Source organism: Elephas maximus, chromosome 22, assembly GCF_024166365.1.
Source record: "Elephas maximus indicus isolate mEleMax1 chromosome 22, mEleMax1 primary haplotype, whole genome shotgun sequence".
In the NCBI taxonomy this organism is placed as follows: Eukaryota; Metazoa; Chordata; class Mammalia; order Proboscidea; family Elephantidae; genus Elephas; species Elephas maximus.
In genome coordinates this window covers 8,068,651-8,094,569 of record NC_064840.1, presented here as the reverse complement: position 1 = coordinate 8,094,569, position 25,919 = coordinate 8,068,651, and the positions used below count along the sequence as shown (strand labels likewise).

General features: G+C 45.5%; 1 protein-coding gene across 5 annotated transcripts in view; it reads left to right on the top strand.

Moving 5' to 3' along the window:
* The window catches only part of CFAP251 (cilia and flagella associated protein 251), a 96,046-nt gene that overhangs the window by 67,792 nt on the left and 2,335 nt on the right, over positions 1–25,919 (top strand). For 4 of the 5 annotated variants that reach the window (XM_049866302.1, XM_049866300.1, XM_049866298.1 and 1 more), the window contains 3 exons: positions 3,469–3,559; positions 3,761–3,904; positions 24,836–25,064. In XM_049866302.1, the coding sequence (XP_049722259.1) occupies positions 3,469–3,559; positions 3,761–3,904; positions 24,836–25,064 (464 nt within the window). Of the gene's footprint in view, positions 1–3,468; positions 3,560–3,760; positions 3,905–6,731; positions 7,075–24,835; positions 25,065–25,919 lie in introns of those variants that run through there. The other variant, XM_049866301.1, reaches the window with a different exon arrangement.

The following is a 25,919-nucleotide window of genomic DNA, read 5'->3' as shown; positions in this document are numbered from 1 at the left end:
GGTAGAAATTAACAACAACAAAAAAAGGCATCAGCTTCTTTCCAGTCACTTCCCTGTGCCTGGCCAGAGTCCAGACTTCTGAGAATTTCAGTTTAATTTGTTGCGGGGACAAAGGATCATTATAACCTAATTAGCACTTCGTTGCTGCTTCTGGTGTCTTAATATGTTCATTGCTTCACTAATGGAAAGAAATGCAAAAACTGTAAATAGTAAACAAACAAAATTCCTACTAGATTTACTGTTGACAAGTTGTGGGACTAAATGAAGAAGATGCTAAATCCACTTACATGCCAATGCTTTTCATCAGAGCACGGGGCTCAAAACCACTAAAATGTCAGCTGTTTGAACCCACCAGCTGCTCCGCGGAAGAAAGATGTGACAGTCTGCTTCCGTGAAGATTAAACCCAGAAACCCGTGAAGATTACAGCCTTAGAAACCCTATGGGGCAGTTCTACTCTGTCCTTTAGGGCCACTATGAGTTGGAATCGACTCGATGACACACAACAACAACTTCTAGGGCCAGAATACTGTCATTGCAGCAGATCCGATTTCTTCCCTGGGAGACCTCCTTCCCATCCCCTTTCTCTTCCTGTGGTTCACCCACACCCTCTCCCTTCTCCCCATCTTTGCTAGCCCTTTTTATCTCTTTGTCTGGCATCTGTTTTAAAATCTCCCGTCACGTTTTTATGCTCACCCTCCCATCTGCCATCATGCCACCCTGCTCAGACAGGAGCAGAGACCTGAATTCATATCCTACCTCCACTCCCCTGCAAGCTCCATCACCACAGGCAGGTCCCTGGACTTCTCTGAGTCTCAGTTTCTCCATCTGTTAAATGGGAATGTAATCGCCCAGTCCAGAGGGCTCTTTGAGGGTGATGTAACCACCACTATAGCTCTTCTCCCTCCTCCTCTTGGGAGCGTTTACTGAGCACTCACTACGTCCCAGTCACAGTGCTCGCGGCTTCTCGAGCTTTCTCATTTCACAGAAGTAGTGTACGCATAGCCGGGCACAGAGTAGGTTCTCAATAAATGTCACTTCCCTTTTGTGCTGCCCCAGTGACCTCCTTTGTTGTTGTAGCTGTTAGAAGCATTGGAAACCCAATGTAGGCTCCAAATGGACTTTCTGACATGGTCATTTGGCACCTCATGGCCACGTGGCAGAGACATGGTTCCCTTGGGTGCCTGCTGCCTTCTCTCCACCTGACTCTGCTCTTGGCATCCTCTACCATGCAACTGGATTTCTGCTCTCAGCAGGACATGGCCACTGGCAGTTCCCCGATTTCACAAATGGTAGCGCTTACCTCAGAGGGTGCAAATCTCTTTCCTGGCTCTGGCTGGAAAAGTCCCACTCCAGTCCTTTCAGTCCCTCCCAGTCAGTTGGTAGTGGCCAGGAAGCCCGGCACACAGCGTAGGCCCGACCACCAGAGCCCTATATTGGACTGGTCCAAGAAAACCAGGAACTCTTGTGAGCCTTCCCCTCAGGGGTTCCTGGGGATGAGGGGCTCCTCCATGTCACTTCTGGGATACCTGGTCCTGCACCTGGCCCACATACCTGTCGGGTGGGGTCTGGGCCCAGCCTGGAGGCTGCAGAGACGCAGCCCTTCAGCTGGACGTCGGCCTCTATGGCCTTCAAACAGAACCCAGCAGTGAGGTGCAGACAGGGCCCTGCTGGGGGGAACCTGGGGCTCCTGGGCCCTTGTCTACCTGCAGCGCACCAGGCTGCATCCCCCAGCCCCTGACCTGGGGCCGACAGGCGGACCAAGGGACCAAGGGCAGGTTTGTGGCTCCCTCTCTGTAAGGAGGTGTAGGTACATATCAGTGCTGTTTCAGTTGTCATAATGATTGTAACTACTCTTTGCTGAGCCTTTTTCTGTGCCAGATTGTTACAGAGTGAGTTGTGTTTCCCCAAAAAATGTGTGTCAACTTGGCTAGGCCATGATTCCCAGTATTGTGTGGTTGTCCACCATTTTGTCATCTGATGTGATTTTACTATGTGTTCTAAATCTTAACCTCTGCCTGTGGTTAATGAGGCAAGTTTAGGTTATGTTAGAGAGGATTAGGGTGGGATGCAACACTCTTACTCAGATCACAGCCCTGATCCTATTGTAAGGGCAGTTTCCCTGGGGTGTGGCCTGAGTCACCTTTTATCTTACAAGAGATAAAAGAGAGAGAAACAAGCAGAGAGGGGACCTCATACTACCAAGAAAGTAGCACCTAGTGCAGAGCACGTCGTTTGGACCTAGGGTCCCTGTGCTGAGAAGATCAATGACAAGGACCTTCTCCTGGAGCTGGTGCCCTGAATTTGGACTTTTAGCCTCCTAGGCTGTGAGAGAATAAACTTCTGTTTGTTAAAGCCATCCACTTATGGTATTTCTGTTATAGAAGCACTGGATAACTAAGACACGGGTATTGTCTGATTCCTTCCTCACAGCCATCCTGTGAGGGAGGGACTGTGATTATCCCATTGTTCAGATCAGGAACACCCAAGTGATGGAGTAAGTGGTGGAGCTGGGGTTCACCTCAGGCCTTCCTGATTCTACCACACCTCAGCAAACATTCATTCCCCGAGAAAAATAAAAATTCTTTGTGTGCATTCCCTTTCTGAATTCTCAAACCACCTGGGGAGGCAGGTTCTGTCATTATCCCCATTTCACAGATAAGCAAACCGAGGCACCGGGAGTTGAAGTTACTTGCCCACAAGAGTGCAACTTGCAAGTGGCAGAGCCCGGGCCCCAGTGCACCTCTGACTCCAGATTCTGGACGCTTCACAACTTACCCACTATGATCTCCTGCTTCAGTGTGTTTTAACATCCCGGCACAGGACTAATCTCCTGATTAACAGAAATCCATTTATTGGATTATCGTCTTGATTTCATATTATTAACATTTTGCATGAGGCAAAGCTGGCCTCATACAAAAGTAGGTTTTCTTATCACTTAAAGGGCCTATTTTTGGCAACTCTGACCCTGTGTTAGAGAGCAGAGGGTTATTTTTGTCTGACTGGCATGGGTCCCTTGTGGCTCCAGGTTTTTGTGGAAGCAATTAGTGCTGGCAGTCCACCTGTACGACGTCCTGTTCTTTTGGCGCTGGTCCTATGCGGCTCTAAAGTTACAAAGCTGCTCAGCTCGGGAGGGTTGTGCTTTCAGGACACAGGAGCCCTCCTCCCTCCGTCCCAATCCCTTAGGAGAACTCGGCTCCCCAAAGATCACAGACAAACGGCCCAGCCCCGCTGTGTCATCAGTGAGAGAAGAACCCTGTCATTAAAGCAGGTGCCCTGTACCACCAGGTCCCACACTGGAAATTGAGTGTTCATGTTCACCTTCATTTTGGAGGGATTTTTCTCACCCAGCTTACAGAGAGACTCTAATTGTATCTGTTCCGTGGTCCCAGTCCTTGGGCCAAGGTGCCGTGGCCGCCCCCTGACGCCCCTCGCCTGGTCGCTTTCTAACAGTGCTGTTTCTGTTGTAGTGCCCTGGAGGCAGCTGTTTCCCTTGGGGGTGAAGACTTGACCCCGTTCTACGGTCTGGTGTCTGGTGGCCGGGAAGGACAGTTCTACAGGGTAATTGTCCTCAGAGAAAACACTTCCTGGGAACACCTAATTCAGTGTGTAAAACAAACGTGCCGGGCTGTACCCTTTTTTCCAAAGCTCTTTCTTTTCCCCCACTGAGCTCAGAACGAACTTTCTAGAAAACATCTTGAAGTCTTAAAGGATGGTTCTGACTTTGACCAAAACCTGTGTTTCCGTTTCCTTTCCATGCAGGAGCTGGAAGACTATTTTTACTATTCCCAGCTCCGCAGTCAAGGCATAGACACCATGGAGACCAGAGAGGTGTCAGAGCACATCTGCCTGTCGGAGCTTCCCTATGTCATGAGAGCCATTGGCTTTTACCCCTCCGAAGAGAAGGTAGGTGGAATGAAAACAGGAACAGCAGTGGGATGCGTTGTTTATAATAAAACAGGAACGTTCACTGTAGGTCAGAGTAAAGGGTCCACGTTATTGTTACCTGAGTAGATCATCAAGAGGGGCCTGAGCATTTCAGATGTACTCCTGAGAAGCGGACTCACCGAAGTGGTGTGTGCTATTCCTGAAAGGTGCATTCCTTACTGGACTTTGATGTTGGTGTGAACGCGGGGGCTAAGAGCATGGGTTTTGGAATCGGAAGGCCCAGGGTTCCAGCCCTGCCCGTCGCTGCCCAGAACCAGCCTCCTGGAGGCGAGTGAGCATGCAGCCCAGCCAGGGCGCAGAGTGAGAGCTCAGTACCCAGTGCTGGTGGTCACCGAGACAGTTTCTGACCACAGAATGGCTGTTAGCCTCGCACATATTAATGGAGGTGCCTTTGGGAGCTGGGCCATGGAGCTCAGAAGATGGAATCACCCCTCGTGGTGATGTCACAAAAACTCCAGCTGTGAGGCGCTCCCCACAGGGACAAGAAGTACTCCGGGGAAAATGGTCGTCATATGAACTGTTGTTGAAAGTGCAATTGATTAGTTTTACTTTCTGCCTCAAAAGACAGTACATTCTCTCTATAGAAGTTTCTGCTGCATTTTCCTTCATTGTTGTATCTATGGCTCTTTCTCTTTTGTTGACATTTATCGTAAGCGAATGCCTGTCTTCTCTGGGTGATTGGGCTGGCAGAGCATCTACGAGTTCCAGACCTAGGAAGGGAAAAGTACACCGCGATGGGAAGTGCAGGGTCTCCAAATCAGGCGGACCACTTGGCAAGTCATTCTCTCCTGTGAGTTACTGCTTCCTCGAGGCTGGACAAGGTTCCTACCTCCTAGGGCACTGTGAGGACGAAGGTTTGTGGCGCGCCCAGCACACGCTGCCCAGGGCAGGTGCCTCATAAACAGAAACCGTTCTTCTTCCCTCGGAATTTCCTGTCACAACGACGACATGTCTTTCTTAAGGGATTGATGGGCTACTTCTTTCTTTTTTATTGTACTTTACAGAGCAAATTAGTTTCCCATTCCATACTTTGTATGTAATGTGTTTCATGACCTTGATTTCATCCCCCCATGATGTGCCCTGGTTTCCCCATTTTCCTACGCCCTGATTATCTATCCCTTCCTGTCTTCTCATCTCCTAATTGATTGTTCTAAGAAGTACCTTCCTCTCAGGTGTTACTCCTTATCTTATGTGCTTGTCCACTGTTTGGCTGGGAGTTGGTCTCCGGGAATGGCTTCATTTCCAGGTCAGAAGGGTGTGCTATAGGGCCGAGTCTTGGGATTTCCTCCAGTCTCTGTCAGGCCAGCAAGCCTGGACTTTTTTCTGAATTTCATTTTTTTGTTCTACAATTTTCTCCTACTCTGTCCAGGACCCTCTGTTGTGATCCTAGTCAGAGCAGTTGGTAGTGGTAGCTGAGCACCATCTAGTCCTTCTGGTCTCAGGGTTGCGTAGGCTATGGTTCACGTGGCCCGTAATTGCTCCTTTGAGTCTTTGGTCTCCTTCACTCTCCTCTGCTCGGACGGAAAGAGACCAATAGTTGTAACTTAGGTGGCTGCACGCAAGCTTTTAAGACCCCAGATGCTACTCACCAAACTAGGATGCAAAACATTGACTTAGGTACTATGTTGTGCCAATTGATGTAGATGTCCCCTGAGCCTATGGTCCTTTGTCTTCTAGCCTAGGACCTTCATCCTGCTTTGCTTCGTCTTTCTTGTTTTTAATGTTTTATTGTGGGAAATCACAAGCAGTCACCAAAGCAGAGAAGACAGCATCATGAACTTCATGTACCCATCTCTCAACCTCAGCCGTTATCAACTCCTGTTCTGTCCACACCACCTGATTTTCTCCTGCTCCCTGGTTATTGGGAAGCAGACCCCAGGCATCGTCACCTGATGGGGAGGTCTTTCGATGTGAGGTGCCTCCATCTGTAATCCAGCTGTGGAGAGGGCCTTCTGTCAAGGTGTGGTACCTGAGGGTCTGAGGCTCATGTTCATGTGAAAGTCAGCAGAAGCCATTGGTGGACCCTCATCTTACATTTCCTGTGGGTACGCTTTTGGGCACCTCTCTGGTGGTTTAGGAACTGCTGCAGATCACAGCCATCCTACCAGGGAGGCAGTGGCTGAGGGGCCAGGACACAGGTGCCTATGTCAGGCCCTGAGTGTGATCTTGACAGTGGCCACCTGTCAGTGAACTTCTTCAAGCCTCAGTTTCCTCATCTATAAAAAAAACAGTTGCCACTGAGTTGACTCTGACTCATGGTGACCCCATGCATGTCAGAGTAGAACTGTGCTCTATAGGGTTTTCTAGAAGCAGATCAACAGGACTTCCTTCCAAGGTACCTCTGGGGGACTTGAACTTCCAGCCTTTTGGTTAGCAGCGAAACACATTAACTGTTTGTACCACCGAGAGACTCTTTTCTCATCTATAAAATGGGGATAATAATAATACCTACTTCCTGGAATTACTGTGAAAATTAAATTAGATTATCTATTTAGTACAGCACGTGACACATATCAAATGTGAAAAAAAAAGTTGCACGTGTTATCATCTTGCTCCTCATACTCTCGTCTCCGGGTGTGCGATTAGAAAAGATCTTAGGTGAATGCTTCTCTGACCTCACGGCTCTTCATTCACAATGCCCTTTCTAAAACCAGTTTTTTAATTTTCTTGATTCAGCTGGTACAGTTACTGTACATAAACACCATCAGTTAGATTGATGACAATTTTCTCATCCATGGTTCTTGGTTTTCAACCCTGGGCTCATGTAACGTATCCTTCCCTGCAGGGCTGCTCCATTGACAGGGGAGTTCTGGACACGGAGCCCTTGCCACGGTCACTGCCTGCCATCCAAAGCACCAAAGACAGTGGCAGGGTGGGGAGCAATCAGTCTTTTTTTGCTCCCTACAGAAGTAAGAAGGAGTCCCTGAGGGGTGCAAACAGTTAATGCATTCAACTGCTAACTGAAAGGTTGGAGGTTGGAGTCCACCAGAGGCACCTTGGAAGAAAGGCCTGGAGATCTACTTCTGAAAAATCAGCCATTGGGAAAAAAAAACTGTTATTTTCTTATTAATTTATTTTATTGTTGTTATTGAGAATATACACGGCAGAACATACACCAATTTAACAATTGCTACCTGTACAATTCAGTGATAATGATTACATTCTTCAAGTTGTGAGGCCATTTTTTTTTTTTTTTTAATTAAATAAAAAGAAGTCTAGTCATTGATGGTGCAGGACCGGGCAGTGTTTCATTCCGTTGCACATAGGGTCGCTATGAATCGGAACCAACTTGATGGCACCTACCAACAACAGTCATTGAAGGCTTCCTCACTTATGTCATTGGTAGGATATAATAAAGTTTAACAACCCATCCAAGTCTTACTGATGAAATAAAAAGTATCTAGGAAGAGTGTCAGTCTGTAAGAAATGTATAAAGTGGCATTGACAATTATTTATAAAGGTAAAAACAAAAAGAAAAATAGTGGTGGTTAGGTTTTCGTTGGCTGTTATACAATTCTCCCCCCACTGTCAGAAAGGGGATTTTCAATGCCTGAATCGACGTCTTTATAAATCATATGGACTCCAGGGTTTTTAATCCACTTAAAAAAAAAAAATTTGCTGTTTGGAGACATTTTGTGAAGTCCCTGGGAACCAGATGTGTCCCACATCAGTGCACAAACTTTGCAGGTTGACGAGTTAATTTATATCTGAAGCTGCACAGGAGAACTCTCTGATCATTTGTTTCCACGTCAGATTTATGGCAGTTCCTAATAAAAATGTTTGCAGGGCTTTGCAACTTTTAAAAGCAGGCTTTGCTGTGGTCAATGAAACACTTCCTATTAAGGTGTAGCCATTCCCCCTGCCCCCTGGAGGTGCTTGGAGGCCTATGCCTGGCTCATATAGTATTTTAATACTTGGGTACATAAAAGAGGCAGACACAGAAATTCGAAACAGCCCCCAAAGACTACATTATTTGTGTTTTTCTTACGTCATTATAACTGCCTTGGGGATTTGAATCTAGTCAGTGTGGCAAGTTGAAGCCAAATTATACAAGAATATAACCCTCCCCAAAGAATTCCCCATGGCTCCCACCTTCTGTGGGACACTAACTACCCAGTGTAAGGGTGGGCACAGCCGGCCATCCTCGTAGGCCGCTCTTAAAAATCTTCATTTTTCTAATGACAGGTTTACAATGTGCATAATGTTAGAGAAGGGAGCGGAGTCTACAGCTGATTTCACGTACAACAAGATTTCCTCCTCTGTGTTTACACTTTACGTTTTCCTTGGGGACACGGGAATATCATGCTGGAGCAGGGCCCATACATCACATGTGTTCCCTGGGCGCTTGTGGTTATGTTTCTATCTAGCTGACAGAGCCTTTCTTAATATTGACGGGTTTTTGTCACTGCAGCCAGTTAGTCCTGTAAGTTGAAGGCCAGTGCTGGCCGGGACGTGTAGGCTCTGCAAATGTCAATTGAATGAGTGAATGACTGAATGCTGTTAAATAGCCGTAGTGAGAGCAGAGATGATGAGGAGTTAGCAGTGACCCTACAGTGTTTGGTGTACTCAGGGCCTTCGACATTGTTTGGAATGTTTAGAGAGGAAGCAAATAGTTAACCTTTTAAATGTGCATGTCTTTTGACCTAGTGTCCTGCAGGAGGTGGGAGGTACCTGGGTGGTGCAAACAATTAGGCAGTATGACTACTAAATGAAAGGTTGGCAGTTTGAACCCACACAGAGGTGCCTTGGAAAAAATGTCTGGCGATCTTCTTCCAAAAAATCAGCCACTGAAAACCCTGTGGAGAGGAAATGGAGCGTGTGGCTAATTGCCTCCAGGAACATCTGCTTCCTTTGCCGTAAACCAGAAAAATTGGATGGTGCCCGGCTATCATTACCGAACATTTTGATCAAGGATTCTATGGAAGAATCCTGATCAAAAGGGGGAAAAAGCAGAATAAAATTTCAAATTCTCATGGACTCCAGACTTTCTGGAGCCATGGAGACTGGATAAACCCCCAAAACTATTGCCCTGAGATAATCTTTCACCTTAACCAAAAATATCCCTGAAGTCCTCTTAAAAAACCAAACAATAGTCTAGCTTAACTAGTAAAAAGTGTCTGCCTTGAGCACTGTGCTCTTTCAACATCTATCTATACGGGATCAAGGAAACCCTGGTGGCGCAGTGGTTAAGAGCTACAGGCTGCCAACCAAAAGGTCAGCGGTTGGAGTTCACCAGGCACTCCTTGGAAACTCTGTGGGGCAGTCCTAGTCTGTCCTATAAGGTCACTTTGAGTCAGAATCAACTTGACGGCAACGGGTTTGATTTTTCTGGTTCTATGTGGGATCAAATTGACTAATGGGAACCTTAGCGGGCAGTGAGTGTATGTTAATGGGGAGAAACAACTCAGAAAAGGAGAGTGAGAATGGTTGCACAACTCAAAGAATGTAATCAATGTCACTGAACTGTGTGTGTAGACATGGTTGAATCGGTGTGTGTTTTGCTGTATATATTCTCAACAACAAAAACAAAATGAATATAATTAAAAAAAAAAGGAAACTCTATGGAGCACAGTTCTACCGTGACACACACAGAGTCGCCATGGGTTAGAACTGATCTGATGGCAACTGGTTTTTGACCCAGCAAATCTACTCGTAAGAGTGTATCCGACAGAAGAGCACGTATGTATGGAAGGGGGAGGGTTATCGTAGCATAGCTCAGAGTGGAGAAAGGAGAAAACAACCCAGTGCCCATCAGCGGGAAACAGGACAAATAAAATGAGCACACGCACACTGAGCGGCCGTTAAAAAGTGAGATAGGCCTGTGTCTGCCGAGTCAAGAGGAATGTGCAGAATTTGTTGCCTCAGGAAGAAAGACAAGTTGCAAAGCAGTGTGTAAAGGATGGTGTCATTTCTTTAATAATAACATGCATAGTCTTATATGTCTAGCAAAAGTCTGAAACAACATGACCCAAACTCTTGATGATATTGCCCTCTGGGGCTGGGATTTGGGAATGTTTTTACTTTCAGCTTTACGCACATAACCGGATGTCAGCAGGGGCCTCCCGGGCCAGCTGGAACCCTATTTTACCCACAGCCTGCGGGTGTTGTGGCCGCTCCATGGGGTCCCCCTTGTGCGGGTGCAGACTCTGTCTATCCCCATCACTGCAGACCACCACTCAGCCCCTTCCTCACTTTTCAGAAAAACTTTAAGCTTGCTCACCCTAGATGAGAGTGGACTTCCTTGAAAGCCTGGCATCACCAGAAAGGGTCGCACATCACACAGTTCACAGCAGGTTACTTAAAACTGCTCTTAGACCTTCTTCCTGTCCTGGTGACCTCCCTGCACTGGGCTTCCTTGCTGGCCTTCACCCCACACAGCTCCTCCCACTCCCCCAGGGCTGCCACATTTTCCCCTCTGCTAGCCCCAGCAGACTCACTCTTCCGAGCTTCTATCATCAAACTTGCATTATATAGGGGGTCAGCAGAAGAATGAACAAATCTGGCTTGGAGGAAGTACAGCCAGAATGCTCCTTAGAAGGGATGATGGTGAGACTTCATCTCACTTACTTTGGACATGTTATCAGGAGGGAGCAGCCCTTGGAGAAGGACATCATGCTTTATGACGTAGAGGAGGGTCAGTGAAAAGACAAAGACCCTCAAGGAGAAGGATTGACATAGTGGCTGCAACAGTGGGCTCAAACATCGCAATGACTGTGAGGATGGCACAGGACCAGGCAGAGTTTCATTCTGTTGTATGTAGGGTCACTACGAGTTGGAATCGACTTGACAGCCCCTAACAGTACAACAACAGGGGTCAGCCTTGGGTGTGCAGACAGTTAAGCGCTGAACTACTGGCAGAAAGGGTGGTTCAAATCCACTCAGAAATGCCTCAGAAGACAGGCCTGGCAATCCGCTTTGAAAGGTTGCAGCCTTGAAAACTGTATGGAGCACAGTTGTACTGTGCACACATTGGGTTGCCCCGAGTCGGAATCGACTTGACAGCAACTAACAACAGGGGGTCAAATAGGCCTGTGATTGTGAAGATGGTGCAGGACTGGACAGTGTTTCCTTCTGTTGTACATAAGGTTGCCATGTACCACAGTCAACTCCACGGCAGCTGACACCATCAGGGGGTCCAAACGAAAGAACTTTCCATTCAGTGGCATCCACCCTCCTTAGAAAGCAGTAGCAGTTACAAATGGAGGGGGGAGAGGGACACACATACGTTTCTGTTTTAGTTCGTTTTTCTTAGCTACAAGCATGTAGCACGTGTTACTCTTGTATTCAGAACAAAAACAAGATAGATAAACAAATATCTCCTCCCAAAGCTCTGTGCACTAATCTTCCTGGCTAAAGTGGAGTCCCAACTGGGATGGAGGGACTGCAGCCAAGTGGTACAGCCGTACCCACAGGAGGAGGGGAAATCCGAGCCAAGGATCACGTGCACAGTTTCTGCTCCAATGACGACCCCGTGGGAATTGGGAAATTTGAAGAGAGAGAGAATGAAAGGGCACCTTGAAGAGCGGCCCTCAGTATGCTGGGTCTTTTTCTGAAACATAAATATCAGGCAGTATTCAAAAAAGGTTGCAGCAGTACATCGACAGGGAACTGCCAGAAATTCAAGCCAGATTCAGAAGAGGATGTGGAACCAAGGATATCATTGCTGATGTCAGATGGCTTCTGGCTGAAAGCAGAGAATACCAGAAACGATGTTTACCTGTGTTTTATTGACTATGCAAAGGCATTCGACTGTGTGGATCATAAGAAATTATGGATAACATTGCAAAGAATGGGAATTCCAGAACACTTAATTGTGCTCATGAGGAACCTTTACATAGATCAAGAGGCGGTCTTTGAACAGAACAAGGGGGTACTTTGTGGTTTAAAATCAGGAACGGTGTGTGTCAGAGTTGTATCCTTTTATCATCCTTATTCAATCTGTATGCTGAGCAAGTAATCCTAGAAGCTGGACTCTATGAAGAAGAATGAGGCATCAGGATTGGAGGAAGACTCATTAACAACCTGCTATATGCAGATGACACAACCTTGCTTGCTGAAAGTGAAGAGGACTTGAAGCACTTACTGATGAAGAACAAAGACTACAACCTTCAGTATGGATTACACCTCAGCCTAAAGAGAACAAAAATCCTCAAAACTGGACCAATAAGCGACATCATGATAAATGGAGGAAAAATGGAAGTTGTCAAGGATTTCATTTTACTTGAATCTGCAATCAACGCCCCTGGAAGCAGCAGTCAGGAAATCAAATGACACATTGTACTGGGCAAATCTGCTGTAAAAGATCTCTTTAAAGTGTTAAAAAGCCAAGATGTCACTTTGAGGACTAAGTGAGCCTGACCCAAACCATAGTACTTTCGGTTACCTCATATGCATGTGAAAGCTGGACAAGGAATAAGGAAGACCGAAGAAGAATTGATGCCTTTGAATTATGGTGTTGGCAAAGCATATTGAATATACCTTGGACTGCCAGGAGAACAAACAAATCTGTCTTGGAGGAAATACAGCTAGAATGCTCCTTGGAAGCAAGGATGGCGAGGCTTCGTCTCACGTACTTTGGTCATGTTATCAGGAGGGACCAGTCCCTGCAAAGGGACATTAGGCTTGATAAAGTGGAGGTCAGCAAAAAAAGGAAGACCCTCAACGAGATGGACTAACACAGTGGCTCCAACAATGGGTTTGAGCCTAACAGTGACTGTGAGGATGGCACAGGACCGGGCAGTGTTTTGTTCTGTTGTACTTAGGGTCTCTGAGTCGGAATCAACTCAACAGCGCCTAACAACAACATTCCATCCTGCGGGTGAGACAAGTGACTCTTGGGCCCGGCCCCTAAACCAGCAAACTGTGAGGTTCCCTCAAAGAGATTTCTTATTGTTGTTGTGTGCCATTGAGTGCATTCCAACTCATGGTGACCCCATGGGACAGAGTAGAACTGTCCCGTAGGTTTTCCTAGGCTGTAATCTTTATGGGAGCAGATTACCAGGTATTTCTCATGAGGAGTCACTGGGTGAATTCTAACTGCCAACATTTGTGTTAGCAGCCGAGTGTTTAGCTATTATGCCATCATGGAATGACATGTAACTAGCAGAGGGGTACAGAGGGGCTCCCGATGTGACCATACTGTGCAACTGCCCAGCACGAAAGCTGCCCTCCAGCCCGCCCTTCTCCGGTCAGTGTGGAGACACTGGAAGGGTCACCCAGGAGCAGGCATGGGGTGAGGAGGAGGAACTTTGAGAAAGACGTCTCCCTGTTTGTCCAGAACATTCTGGAGAATAGTGTTAGAGTAGAGACAGCTGGGGCTGCGGAAGGGGTAGAGGGTCCTCCCTGCCCCGTTAGTCCATGAAATAATTACAAAAGAAAATTGGCTCAGACTGGGAGCCTTTATATAACAACGAGGAATGGGCTTAGCTCGTATGTGTCAGGTTCCTCTACACTTAATAGGGAGTGTATGAAACTTGGAGCGCTGGTGGTTCAGTGATTAAGAGAAGGTCAGCAGTTCAAATGTACCACCTACTCCTTGGAAACCATAGGGCGCAGTTCTGCTCTGTCCTATAGGGTCACTATGAGTCAGAATCGACTTGACGGCAACGAGTTTTTTGGTTTATATAAAACTTAATTATAAAACATAACTCTGAGGCCATCAAGGGCTTCCAGAGGCCAACAGTTGGGATCACAAACCCAAGACCTGCGTGGGTCAACAACAGGCAGAACTGAAATTGTCCCGCACCAGGGGCCTTATCCACAGGAGCAGCCCAGCCTCCTGGGGGGCCCAGCATTGGGACCAAGGCAGCCCAGATGCCCTGTGTCTAAAGAGCTGAACATCGTAAACCCCACTCCGAGCTGCTCATCAGTATCGTCCCTTGACAGCTGTGCCTTCTACATGGGCTGGGAGACTGGATCCCGCTCAGAGCGTTTAGCCCACTCCTATTCCTCAACTCCAGCCCAGACCAGTGTGCCTGGCACTGGTGAGGAGGCAGCTCAAACAGCCACCTGTTGGCCACCTTCAGGCCTAGGGTAGGCCCAGCAGGGGTGCAGGGCGCTTCTGAGAGGCTGACTTTGGAGAGACCCCACAGGCTCTAGACATGGGCGTGGGTTGTTTGCTGGGGAATCCTCAGGCTCAGGGACCCAGAATGGGGGGATCAGTTCCAGCCCACACCTCCCCTTGGACCCCCAGGCCCTCTGAGAATGGTATAGCAGGAGGGGGCCTCAAAAGTCCTGGGCCCACACAGCGCCCCCTCCTGGCTGGGTGTGAGGGCATCGCGGCCAGTGAACACCTCTCTAAAGTGGACAGTTTTTTCTCACAACTTCTACCTTGTAGAAATGTGGCCCACCTTCACCAGACTCCTCTGATTTTTCCAGAGACGTCTGAACTCCAGATTTTTATATGAAATCTCCTAATTTTTAGAAAAGCACAGGAACGAACACAGCACTCTGCCAGTTTCTGCTGTGGGCCCCTGTCTGCATTCTTAGACCTGCAGATGACAACCCAACTCCTCAGCCTGGCACCAACACCCTTGCATCCTGATGAGACCCCAGCCCTGCAGCCCTCCTCCGGCGCTCATCACAGACAGATGGTGCAGTCAGCAGAATGCTGGCCCCAAAGATGTCCACGTCCTAACCCCTGGAACCTGTGAATAGGTTACCTCACGTGGCAAAAGGGACTTCACAGATGTGATTAAGGATCTTGAGATGGGGAGACAATCCTGGATTGTCCAGGTGGGCCCAGTGTAAGCAAGCTCAAGGGTCCTTATAAGAGGGAGGCAGGAAGGCCAGAGTCAGAGAAGGAGATATGACCACAGAGGCAGCATTTGTGATGTGATTGCTGGCTTTGAAAATAGAAGGGACCATGAGCTAAGGAATGTGGGTGTCCTTTCAGAGCTGGAAAAGGAAAGAAACGGATTCTTCCCTAGAACCCCCACTAGGAATGCAGCCCTAATGGCACCTTGATTTTAACCCATTGAGACCCATTTCAGAATTCCAACCTCCAGAACCGTAAGAGGACAAATCTGTGTTGTTTTAAGCCCCTGAGTTTGTGGTATTTTGTTACGGCAGCAGTGGGAAACCAGTAGAGAAGATACTTGGGGGATGTTCTGTCCACACCCCTCCCTTGCATCCATCTCTTCCGACCCGCACTGGCCCAGGCTCTTTCCCAGCTGGCGGTGCCTTCCCTTCACCTCAGACTGCTCTTTTGAGGCTCCATGCAGACCCTCCTCTTCTGCAAAGTCTGCCCATGGCTCACTGGCTCACCTGGACTCAGCTTCTCCAGTCCTTGATGTTGTTCCCCTCACACAACAACCTACCCAGTAGGTTCCAACCCTGGCTACAGGTTCACATCACTTGAGGGTACTTAGAAAATACTGATGCCTGGGCCTCACCTTAGACCAGCTGAAGCTGGGAGTGGAGCCTGGACAGGGTAACCAGCATTGAGAACCATGGTTATGGAACATTGCTGTTAGTTTGCTCTTTGTGTGCGCTTGTCTTGATAGTCTATTCACAAGGCCCAGAGCAGGGCCTGGCACTTAGTAGGTGCTTAATGGATATTTCTTGACTGACCTGCTGAGAACAGGGCTACTCTAGTGTTGTTAAGTGACTTGCCCTTCATTTGCCTACGCAAAATCAAATGCTCAGTTGTTATTAGTTGCCATCAAGTTGGCTCTAGTTCATGGTGACCAACAGAACGAAACCTTGCCTGGTCCTTCACCATCCTCATGATAATTGCTATGTGTGAGTCCATTGTTTTGGCCTTTGTGTCAAACCATCTCATTGAGGGTTTCCCTTGTTTTCGCCGACCCTCTACCTTATTGAACGTGATGTCCTTCTCTAGCGATTGATCTTTCCTGATGATGTGTCCCAAGTATGTGAGACGTCGTCTCGCCATCCTTGCTGCTAAGGAGCACTCTGGATGTATTTCCTCTGAGGCTGAGTTGTTCGTACTTCTGGCAGTCAGCGGTATGTTCCGTATTCTTCAACACCATAATTCAAATGCATCAATTCTTCTTTTTTCATTGCCTATGAAGCAACTGAAAAAACCATGACTTGGGTCAGAGGCACCTTTGCCACCAAAGTGACATCTTTGCTTTTCAAAACCTTCAAGAGGTCTTTCGGAGCAGATTTGCCCAATTTCTTGACTGCTGGGCTTTGGTTGTTGATCCAAGTAAAATGAACTAGCTGACAACTTCAGTTTTTTCTCCGTTTATCGTGATACTGTTCATTGATCCACTTGTAAGGATTTTCATTTTCATCATGTTCAGACATAATCCATATAAAAGGCTATAGTCTTTGACCTTCATCAAATGCTCAGTAAATAGTAGTAAATTGATCTAAATTAACTGGGGGCAGTGATTGCTCTAAACACTTACCTGAGCCTTATGTGAGTTGTGAAGAAATTCTTCCGTGGCCTCACTTGTGCCCACGTTGTTTATTCATTCATTCATTCATTCATTCATTCATTCATTCAGTAAACCCTCTTCCAAGCCTCTATAATATATACTGTGCTAGGCCCATACTAAGCTGCTGAGGAAACAGCAGTGATAGTTATAGGTGCAGCTTCATGGGGGCACAGATATGGCCCAGAGAATTAGACCTTGCACCACAGCCGCCACCACCGTTACAAAAACAAAAAAAACCCACTGCCATCGACTCGATTCCGACTCGTAGCGACCCTGTAGGACAGAGTAGAACTGCCCGATAGAGTTTCCAAGGAGCGCCTGGCGGATTCGAACTGCTGACCTCTTGGTTAGCAGCCGTAGCACTTAACCACCACACCACCAGGGTTTCCGCCACCATGATTACGCTACTGAAAATCATAAGCCTGGTACTGATTTTGCAGGCATAGGTGCCACCTCTGTAACTCCTCTGGTCTCTGAGCAGTGCTTCTCGGGGTAGGGTGCCCAGGCCAGATGCAGATTCTCGGCCCCCACCCTGGACCCACTGAATCAGAGACACTCAGAGGTGTGGGTGGGCAGCAGTCTATGTTTGAAGGAGCCTTCCTGAAGATTCGGACACAGAATGGAGCTTGAGAACCACACTGCCTTAGAGCGCATTCCAGTCACCCAGGGAGCTTTTAAAAAGTATGAATGCTCAGACCCCACCCCAGACCAGTGAAATCAGGATCTCTGGGAAGAGGGCCTGAGCCTCAGAATTTTGAAGGCTCCTCAGGTGAATCGGATGAACCGCTGTCCTGTGGGTGATGGCCAGTGTGACTATGTGATAAAAAGCCCGGCCAGTCGGTGGACACAGGGCAGGTGGGCTGGGCCGCCCCATTTCCAGAGCCGGCTTCCTTCCATGGCATTGCCATCACTCAGTGCTCCAGTCCGTGGCCGAGGCCCCTCTCCCGAGCATGAGCTGTGTTTAGCCATGTAGCCAAACCTGCCTTTCTAATCAATGGTTGGAAAGTAGGCTCAGGAGAGGAACGTCAGTGATGCCTAAAGCCACCAGCTCAACGCTGGCGAAGCAGTGACTCTTGAAGAGTCATCTGGGAAAGCAGGGTAGGAGGTGACTCACCGCTGAGGGTTCGTGCTGAGACTGTTCACCACCATCTTTGGAAGGCTCTGGGTATGAGTAACCTGAGTGCTTTTGGGTTCCTTTTCATTTGTCATCTCTGGCTTCATCTCCTGTTTCTGAGTTGAGTTAAATAGTATATTTATAATTTATAGTCTAATTATATAAATTTATCGTATATAAATTTAGATATAATTTATAATTATATATTATAACTAATGTTTTATGTTATATTATGCTGACATGTATTATAATTAGCAAGAATACAGGAATTATAAAAACCACAAAAATAGTTGCTGCTTGTAGAGTATAGGGAACCTATAGGTAAGCACTTTACATACATTGTCATAATAAGCTTCAGAATTGTCCTGTGTCCCGAAAGAATTGAAAACAGGGACTCAAAACAGATCCTGTACATCAGTGTTCATTGCAGTATTATTCATAATAGCCAAAAGCTGGAAACGACCAAGTGGTCATCTCCGGATGAACGGATAAACAAAATGTGGTCTAGCCATATAATGGAATATTATGCAGCCATAAAGAACGAAATTCAGATACAGGCTACAGCCTAGGTGAACCTTGATGACATTATGCTGAGTGAAAGAAGTCAGGCAGAAAATGACAAACGTGGTATGATTCCCCTTACACAGAATATCTAGAATAGGCAAAAGAATAGAGACAGACAGTAGATTAGAGGTTACCAGGAGCTGGGAAGAGGGAGGAATTGGGAGTTATTGCTTAATGGGTACAGGGTTTCTGTTGGTAGTGATGAAAAAATTCTGGAAATAGATAGTAGTGATGTTTGCACAACATCGTGAGTGCAATTTTTTTGCATGTGTGAAAATACACACAACAAAACATAAGCTGCTTCGGTAATTTCTACATGTACAATTCAGTGACATTTGTTAACGTTCTTCAAGTTGTGCCACCATTCTTGACAGCCTTTTCCAAATTATTTCCATTGTGAATGTAATTAATGCCACTGAATTGTACACTTAAAAATGACTAAAATGCAAAATTTTGTGTTATAGATATTTTACCACAATAAAATAAATATGTAAATAAACTAGTCCAATGTATACATGTTACCGTATTACTCCTATTTTCAAGATGAGGAAACTGAGGATAAGGAATGTAAGTAACTCACTCAAGGTCACACAGCTAGAAAATGGCAGAGCCAGCATGTGAACCTAGGTCTGCCATCAAAGATCATCCTTTTAGCCACAGTCTCTATTGGCTAGAGTAAAAATAGTAGCATATGTATATAATAATACTATGAAAATTATATATTACAGTATATAAATAACATGCTACTAGGAAGTGGTTTATTTATGTGTTAACGTGCAATTGTACATAATATATAAACTCAATAAATGTTACATATGAAACAGTGTTACCACTTTAAAATATGTATGTGTATATATGTACATATATACATAGTGTTTTCAGTGAAAGTTTACACAGCAAATTAGGCTCCCATTTAACAATTACTACACAAATTGTTCAGAGACATTGGTTACGTTTTTCACTGTTTTAACTTTCTCTTTTAATTCCCTTCTGGATGTTTTGCTTTCAGTAATCTGGTTTCCCTGTCCCCTTACCCTGTCATCTTGGCTTTAGAGTCACTGTTGACAATTGGGCAGTGTTACCACCTAAGGCTACTTCTGTAGTATCATTTACAGTTCATTTGTCAAAAGGCTTGACTATTGCCTTCAGAATATGTGGCTTCTTTGAAAATGCTGGGTGATTCCTATGATACAGTGCTAAAGGAAAAAGCCAGGATACAAAACTCTGTGTACATATGATACCAATTTTGCAGAAATATGCACATACATTTTATATGCATGGAAAGAAACGGGAAGAAGATGAACCAAAACTTTCACCAAATGTATGGCTGGATTGCAAGAGCTTTGTATTTTCTTCTTAATAATTGGAAGCAGATCAAGACACCAGGGTGCCTAGACAGGCTGACACTTTGCTTTGCTTCATACCGGTGCTCTTTACATTTTTGTTCTACCCAGGGAGAAATTGGTTAGACAGAGATAGATAGATAGGTGCCGTGGAGTCAGCTCCGACTCATGGCAACACTATGTACAATAGAATGAAACGTTGCCAAGTCCTGCAGCAGCCTCACAGTCTCCAGCATGTTCAAGTCCATGCTTGTGGCTAATGTGCCAATCCAGAAATGGGTTACCTACTGATAATACTGCACCAATATAGATTCACTTTCTGATACTACCAGAAACCAAAATACAATTCATGTTCTGAGGAAAAAAAAAAGGGCAAATTATTTCCCACTTTTCTATGGCTCTTATTCTCTCTCTTCATAACATTCCGAACCCCATACTTTACTGGGAGACATATTAAGAAGTTTCAAATGGAGATGCTAAAATAAATTACTCCTAGTGTTTCCCACGCATAATTCAGGCTTCTGAATCTCAGCCGACGCCAATGTGCATGGTACAGAAATACCGCGCAGGGAAAGGCTGACGGCATGAGGAGTGTCTTTTTATTTTTTAATTTGTATTATATTTCTCTCTCTCTTGCTTTTTGCCAGTTACACAGGGAGTCCCACGTGGAGCCCTGCGTTAGCCAGCACCAGTTTTCCACAGGAATCTGGACAGGTCAGCCCCCTGACCAGACCAGCCCTCCAGGAGCCTTCTGGGCTGGCCTGCCCTGTAATCAAACTCTCTTTACAGTCTTCGCTCATCCTAGAAAATGTGGATGACACTCAAAATCAAGAGGAAAAAAATTATTAAAATTATTATTTTTAAAAAATGCAAAGAATGAGCACGTAGAAACTTCATGGGCCCCAGTTCTTTGGGGGCTGGTGGCAGTAGCACCATCACCTGGGTCTTCTGCGAATGGTGGGAAGGAGACTGTTACCATAATGGTATTTAGGAGCCTGGATTACAGCTTTGGTTTGGTGATGAGGTGTACACGATCAGAGATGATGTTACTGGACTGTTCCAGGTCCTCTTGGGTTGGCCATAGAGATACAAAATGAGTGAAAGCAGAAGCAGCAGCTTTATTTGGTTGGCCAAGCAAAGGAGCACACTGGAACTTGCGTCGCTGAGATGGCTCCCTGAATAATGGCTGAAACAGTATTTATTAGGGGAAGGGCCCTGGGGAAACAAGCAAGGTCGTTGATTGGTCTGGCCTGAAAAGGATGTTCCTGGGGCAGTTCCCTCATCTGCATTTGCTCAGTCCAAAAGGCTGGGGGGCTCTCTCAAACCGGATCTTAGGCCCAGACTCCTCACTTCTGTATGTCTTCTCCCAGTCTTGGGCCGCTAAAGTTTGGTTCCATCCAGCAGGAGAAAAGCTCCGGGGTCACCCAGAGGATGGGGTTAATGGTTCTGGACATGTCACATGGGCCAGATTGGTCTTAACTGGTTCTGTGGTCTGCACACCCCAGCCTCTTGTTTTTCTTATCTTGGACAGGAAGTTGGCTAATTGCCTTAAAAACATCTGGAGGAACCAGTTAGAAAAGGAGGTGGCTCATGCTACTCTACTTACAAGCTGGGGGTTGGTAATGGTACCCAGAGGCTGGTGTCTCAGTGAGGTGGCCTGATACAGCTCAGCTTTAGATTATTTTAACATTCTTGGAATCAGAGAGCCAACATCTAACAGTTCTGTTCTTACTTAGATGGAGTCAAAAATTATCCCATTTTCTATTTGATTCATATAGGCACATGGGTATAAGCAACAAAAGTCTGAAAATGAACAGAAATAAAAATTAAATGAGCTTACAGTATAAGCAACATCATGATAAATGGATAAAAGATTGAAGTTGTCAAGGATTTCATTTTACTTGGATCCACGATCAACACTCATTTGCGGGTCATATGAGATCAATACCCATGGAAGCAGCAGTCAAGAAATCAAAAGACACATTGGGCAAATTTGCTGCAAAAGACCTCTTTAAAGTGTTGTAAAGCGAAGATGTCACCTTGAAGGCTAAGGTGCAACTTACCCGAGCCATGATGTTTTCAATAGCCTCATATGCATGCAAAAGCTGGACTATGGATAAGGAAGACCGAAGAATTGACGCCTTCGAATTGTGGTGTTGGCAAAGAATACTGAGTATACCATGGACCACCTGAAGTATGAACAGATCTGCCTTGGAAGAAGTACAACCAGAATGTTCCTTAGAAGCAAGGATGATTAGACTACGTCACACATACTTTGGACATGTTATCAGGAGGGACCAGTCCCGGGAAAAGGACATCATGCTTGGTCAGGTAGAGGGTCAGCGAAGGAGAGGAAGACCCTCAACAAGATGAACTGACACAGTGCCTGCAACAATGGGCTCAAGCATACAACGATTGTGAGGATGGTGAAGGACTGGTCAGTGTTTCATTCTGTTTTACATAGGGTCGCTATGAGTTGGAACCGACTCAACAGCACCTAACAACAACAATAACAACAAGTATGCTGTAACTGTGTGGGTGACCCTATAACTTGAGTACTAGACCAACAAGTGACTAGGTTTAAAATTATTTACCTCCTTTTAAGTGTCTTTAAAACAAGAATAAACTATATGGGCTATGGATACATACACCTACAATAAAACTATGAAATAGTGGAGGGGTGAGAAATAGAAAATTCAGATCGTGGTGACACAGGGGGTGTGACGAGGGGCATAGGGAAGGAGCACATCAGCAGAAGCTAAGGTATTAGTCATTTTCTTATTTAGTTGGGTAATGGTTTTTTTATTATTATTATTTATTTAAAAATAGACAACAAAGAACCCCTGAGGGAGCAGAGGATCTGTGGGATGAAGACCAGACTTAATGGCCTGACTGAGGCTAAAATGACCTCAGAGGTCATGGTCCCCAGACCTTCTGTTAGCCCAAGACAGGAACCATTCCTAAAGCTAACTCTTCAGACAAGGATTGGACTAGACTTTGGGATAGACAATGATACTGGTATAGAGTGAGCTTCTTGGATCAAGTAGACACATGAGCCTATGTGAGCAGCTCCTGTCTGAAGGGGAGATAAGAGGGTAGAGATGGTCAGAAGCTGGCCAAATGGACTCGAAAAGAAACAGAGGAGGGCAGGAGTGTGCTGTCTCATTAGGGGGAGAGCAATTAGGAGTATACAGCAAGGTGTTTATAACTTTTTGTATGAGAGTCCGACTTCATTTGTTAACTTTCACTTAAAGCACAATAAAAATTAAAAAAAAAAGATTTTTTGAGATATAATTCACATACCATATAATTCACTTATTTAAAGTGTACGACTTAGTGCATTATAGTATATTCAGAGTTGTGTGATCATCACCATAATCAACTTTAGATTGATTTTAGAACGGTTGGAACATTTCCATCACCTGAGAAAAGTGAGACAGAGCCCCCACAGTGCCGTATTCTTTGCCTGGCTTCCTCCCCTACTATGTTTTATTGCAAAATCATTTCCTTTGCTGGCTCCCCATCCCCAGCTTTGCATCTGAATCCTGCTTTTCTTGGAGGTTATATGTAAACCCCATTGCACCTGCGTAGTATGACTAACACTGCTGCTGACGTAACTTGTATGAACTCTCTACTTGTAAACCCCTTCCAGTCTTGGCAGCACTAAGCACCGACTGACTCCATTTCCTTGTATGAGATAAATGTGCCTTTTTGTTCTCTCACCTTGGTCTCTCATTTATTGGCCAATACAAGTCATGCCAGGCAGGAACCTGGGGTTTCCACCCAGTAACAAAAAAGCCCTGTACCCCTTAGCAGTCACTTCCTGTCTCCCCCAGCCCCTTCTCCCCAACCCTTGGAAACTGCTCATCTACTTCCTTTGTCTACAGGTTTCCCTATTCTGAACATCTCATATAAATGGAGTCATACAATATGTGGTCTTTTGTGGCTGGCTTCCTTCACTTTAGCATGAGGTTTTCAAGGTTCATTCATGCTGTAGCATGCATCAGAACTTCATTCCTTTTTATGGTTGAATAATATCCCATTGTTTGGATGTACTATATTTTATTTACCCATTCATCAGTTGATGGACTGTGAGTTGTTTCTACTTCATAGCATCATGAATAATGGTGCTATGAATATTTGTGTATAAGTTTTTGTGTGGATGTATGTTTTTATTTTTCTTGGGTATATAGCTAGGAGTAGAATTGCTGGATTATATGGTAACTATGTTTAACCTTTTGAGGCCCTGCCAAGCTGTTTTCCAAAGTGGCTGTACCATTTTATATTCCCACCAGCAATGTATGAGAGTTCCAGTTTCTCTACATCCTTGTCTACACTTGTTACTGTCTGTCTTTTTATGATAGCCATCCTAGTGAGTGTGAAGTGGTATCTCATTGTGGCTTGATTGCCATTTCTCTGATGGCTAAAGATACTGAGCATTCTTTCATGTGCTTATTGGCCATACGTATGTCTTCTTTGAAGAAATACCTATACAAATCCTTTGCCCATTAAAAAAAATTTTTTTTAATTGTACTTTACATGAAGGCGTACAGAGCAGACTAGTTTCTCATTAAACAATTTAATACATTTATTGTTTTTGACATTGGTTGCCAACCCCACATGTTAACACTCTCTACTTCTCAACCTTGGGTTCCCGGTAACCAGCTTTCCTGTCCTGTCCTGCCTTCTCATCCCTGCCCCCAGACTGGCATGCCCATTTACTTTTGTTTTGTTTTATGGGCCTGTCTAATCTTTGGCTGAAGGGTGAATCTCAGCAGTGACTTCATTACTGAGCTAAAAGGGTGTCCAGAGGCCATACTCTTTGGGTTTCTCCAGTCTCTGTTAGACCAGTAAGTCTGGTCTTTTTTTGTGTGTGTGTATGTGAGTTAGAATTTTGTTCTACATTTTTCTCCACCTCTGTCCGGGACCCTCTATTTTGATCCCTGTCAGAGCAGTTGGTGGTGGTAGCTGGGCATCATTTAGTGCTGGACTCAGTCTGGTGGAGGCTGTAGTAGTTGTGGTCCATTAGTCCTTTGGACTAAACTTTGTCTTGTATCTTTGGTTTTCTTCATTCTCCCTTGCTCCACACGGCTTGCCCATTTTTTAAACTGATTTATTTGTCATTTTATTATTGAGTTGTAAGAGTTCTTTATATATCCTGGATACAAATCCCTTATTAGATAAATGATCTACAAATATTTTCTCACATTCTGTGGGTTGTCTTTTTACTTTCTTGAAGCACAAAAGGGTTTAATTTCAGTGAAGTAGTTGATATGCTGTGAGGTGCTCAGGTGAAAGGTGATAAAATGATATCATTATTTGTGCTAGTTCTAATAGTACTGACAAATTGGGCACATAGTAAGCTAACCGTGAACGTAGGTCTGTTCCTCTCCAATTTTTAGAAGTTTATCAAATTGCCTTTTCTGTTTACCATGGTCTCTTTTTTTAACCTCTTCCCTAGATTGACGATATGTTTAACGAAATCAAATTTGGAGAGTATGTAGACACTGGAAAGCTTGTCGATAAAATAAACTTACCAGATTTCCTTAAAGTTTACATTAATCACCGGCCACCTTTTGGTAACACCATGAGTGGTATCCGGCACAGCTTTGAGGTCCTGGGTTACACCAATTCAGAAGGAAAGAAGGTTATTCAAAGAGAGGATTTCTTGAGACTGCTTCTAACAAAAGGTAAGTACATAAATACCGGTATCTGGTGACATCATTGGGCCGTTCCCGCTGGAGAGCAGAGCTGGGGAGACAGGCTCCCAGGGGCCTCCGTGTGCCATGAAACCTGACCAGGTTTCCTGTGTGAGGGATGCGGCTTGCTGACCACAAATCTGGCAGCCGTGGGCAAAGGGAAGGATGCAGACTGGGACTCAGAAGAATGCCACGTAGGTCCCACGTCCCTAAAGCTCTGCAAGACTCAGCATCCTCATTCGTGAAATGGGAATAAAAACGCCAGCCCATTGACCCCTCAGGGCCATTATAAGATCAGGATGCAGTTGTGAGAGAAGACCACACCAAAGTATAGTTTTATATTTTTCCCGAAGATTTTCCTCCTTATTTCACACGAGGATGTCGGGTGGACTTCCTCTGTGGGTGATATTTTCATCTTGTCAAACTGAGCATTTATTGGCTGCTTTTTTTTATTTCTATATACAAGCCTCCACGTATTATCCCAGGCTTAATGTATTTTCCTTGGTTTAATTTTCCCACTTTTAGTACCACATAAGGAAGCATAGGAGCCCTGGTAGCACAGTGGTTAAGGATCCATCTGCTAACCAAAAGGTTGGCAGTTTGAATCCACCAGCTGCTTCTTGGAAACCATATGGGGCAGTTCTCCTCTGGCCTGTAGGGTCACTATGAGTCGGAATTGACTCCATGGCAACGAGCTTGTTTTTTTTCTAAGGATGCCTAAGGGGCATTAGTGGTTCAGTGGTAGAATTCTCACCTTCCGAGAGGGAGATCTGGGTTCGATTCCTGGCCAGGGCACCTCATGTATAGCCACATGTCAGTAGAGGCTTGCATGTTGCTATGATGCTG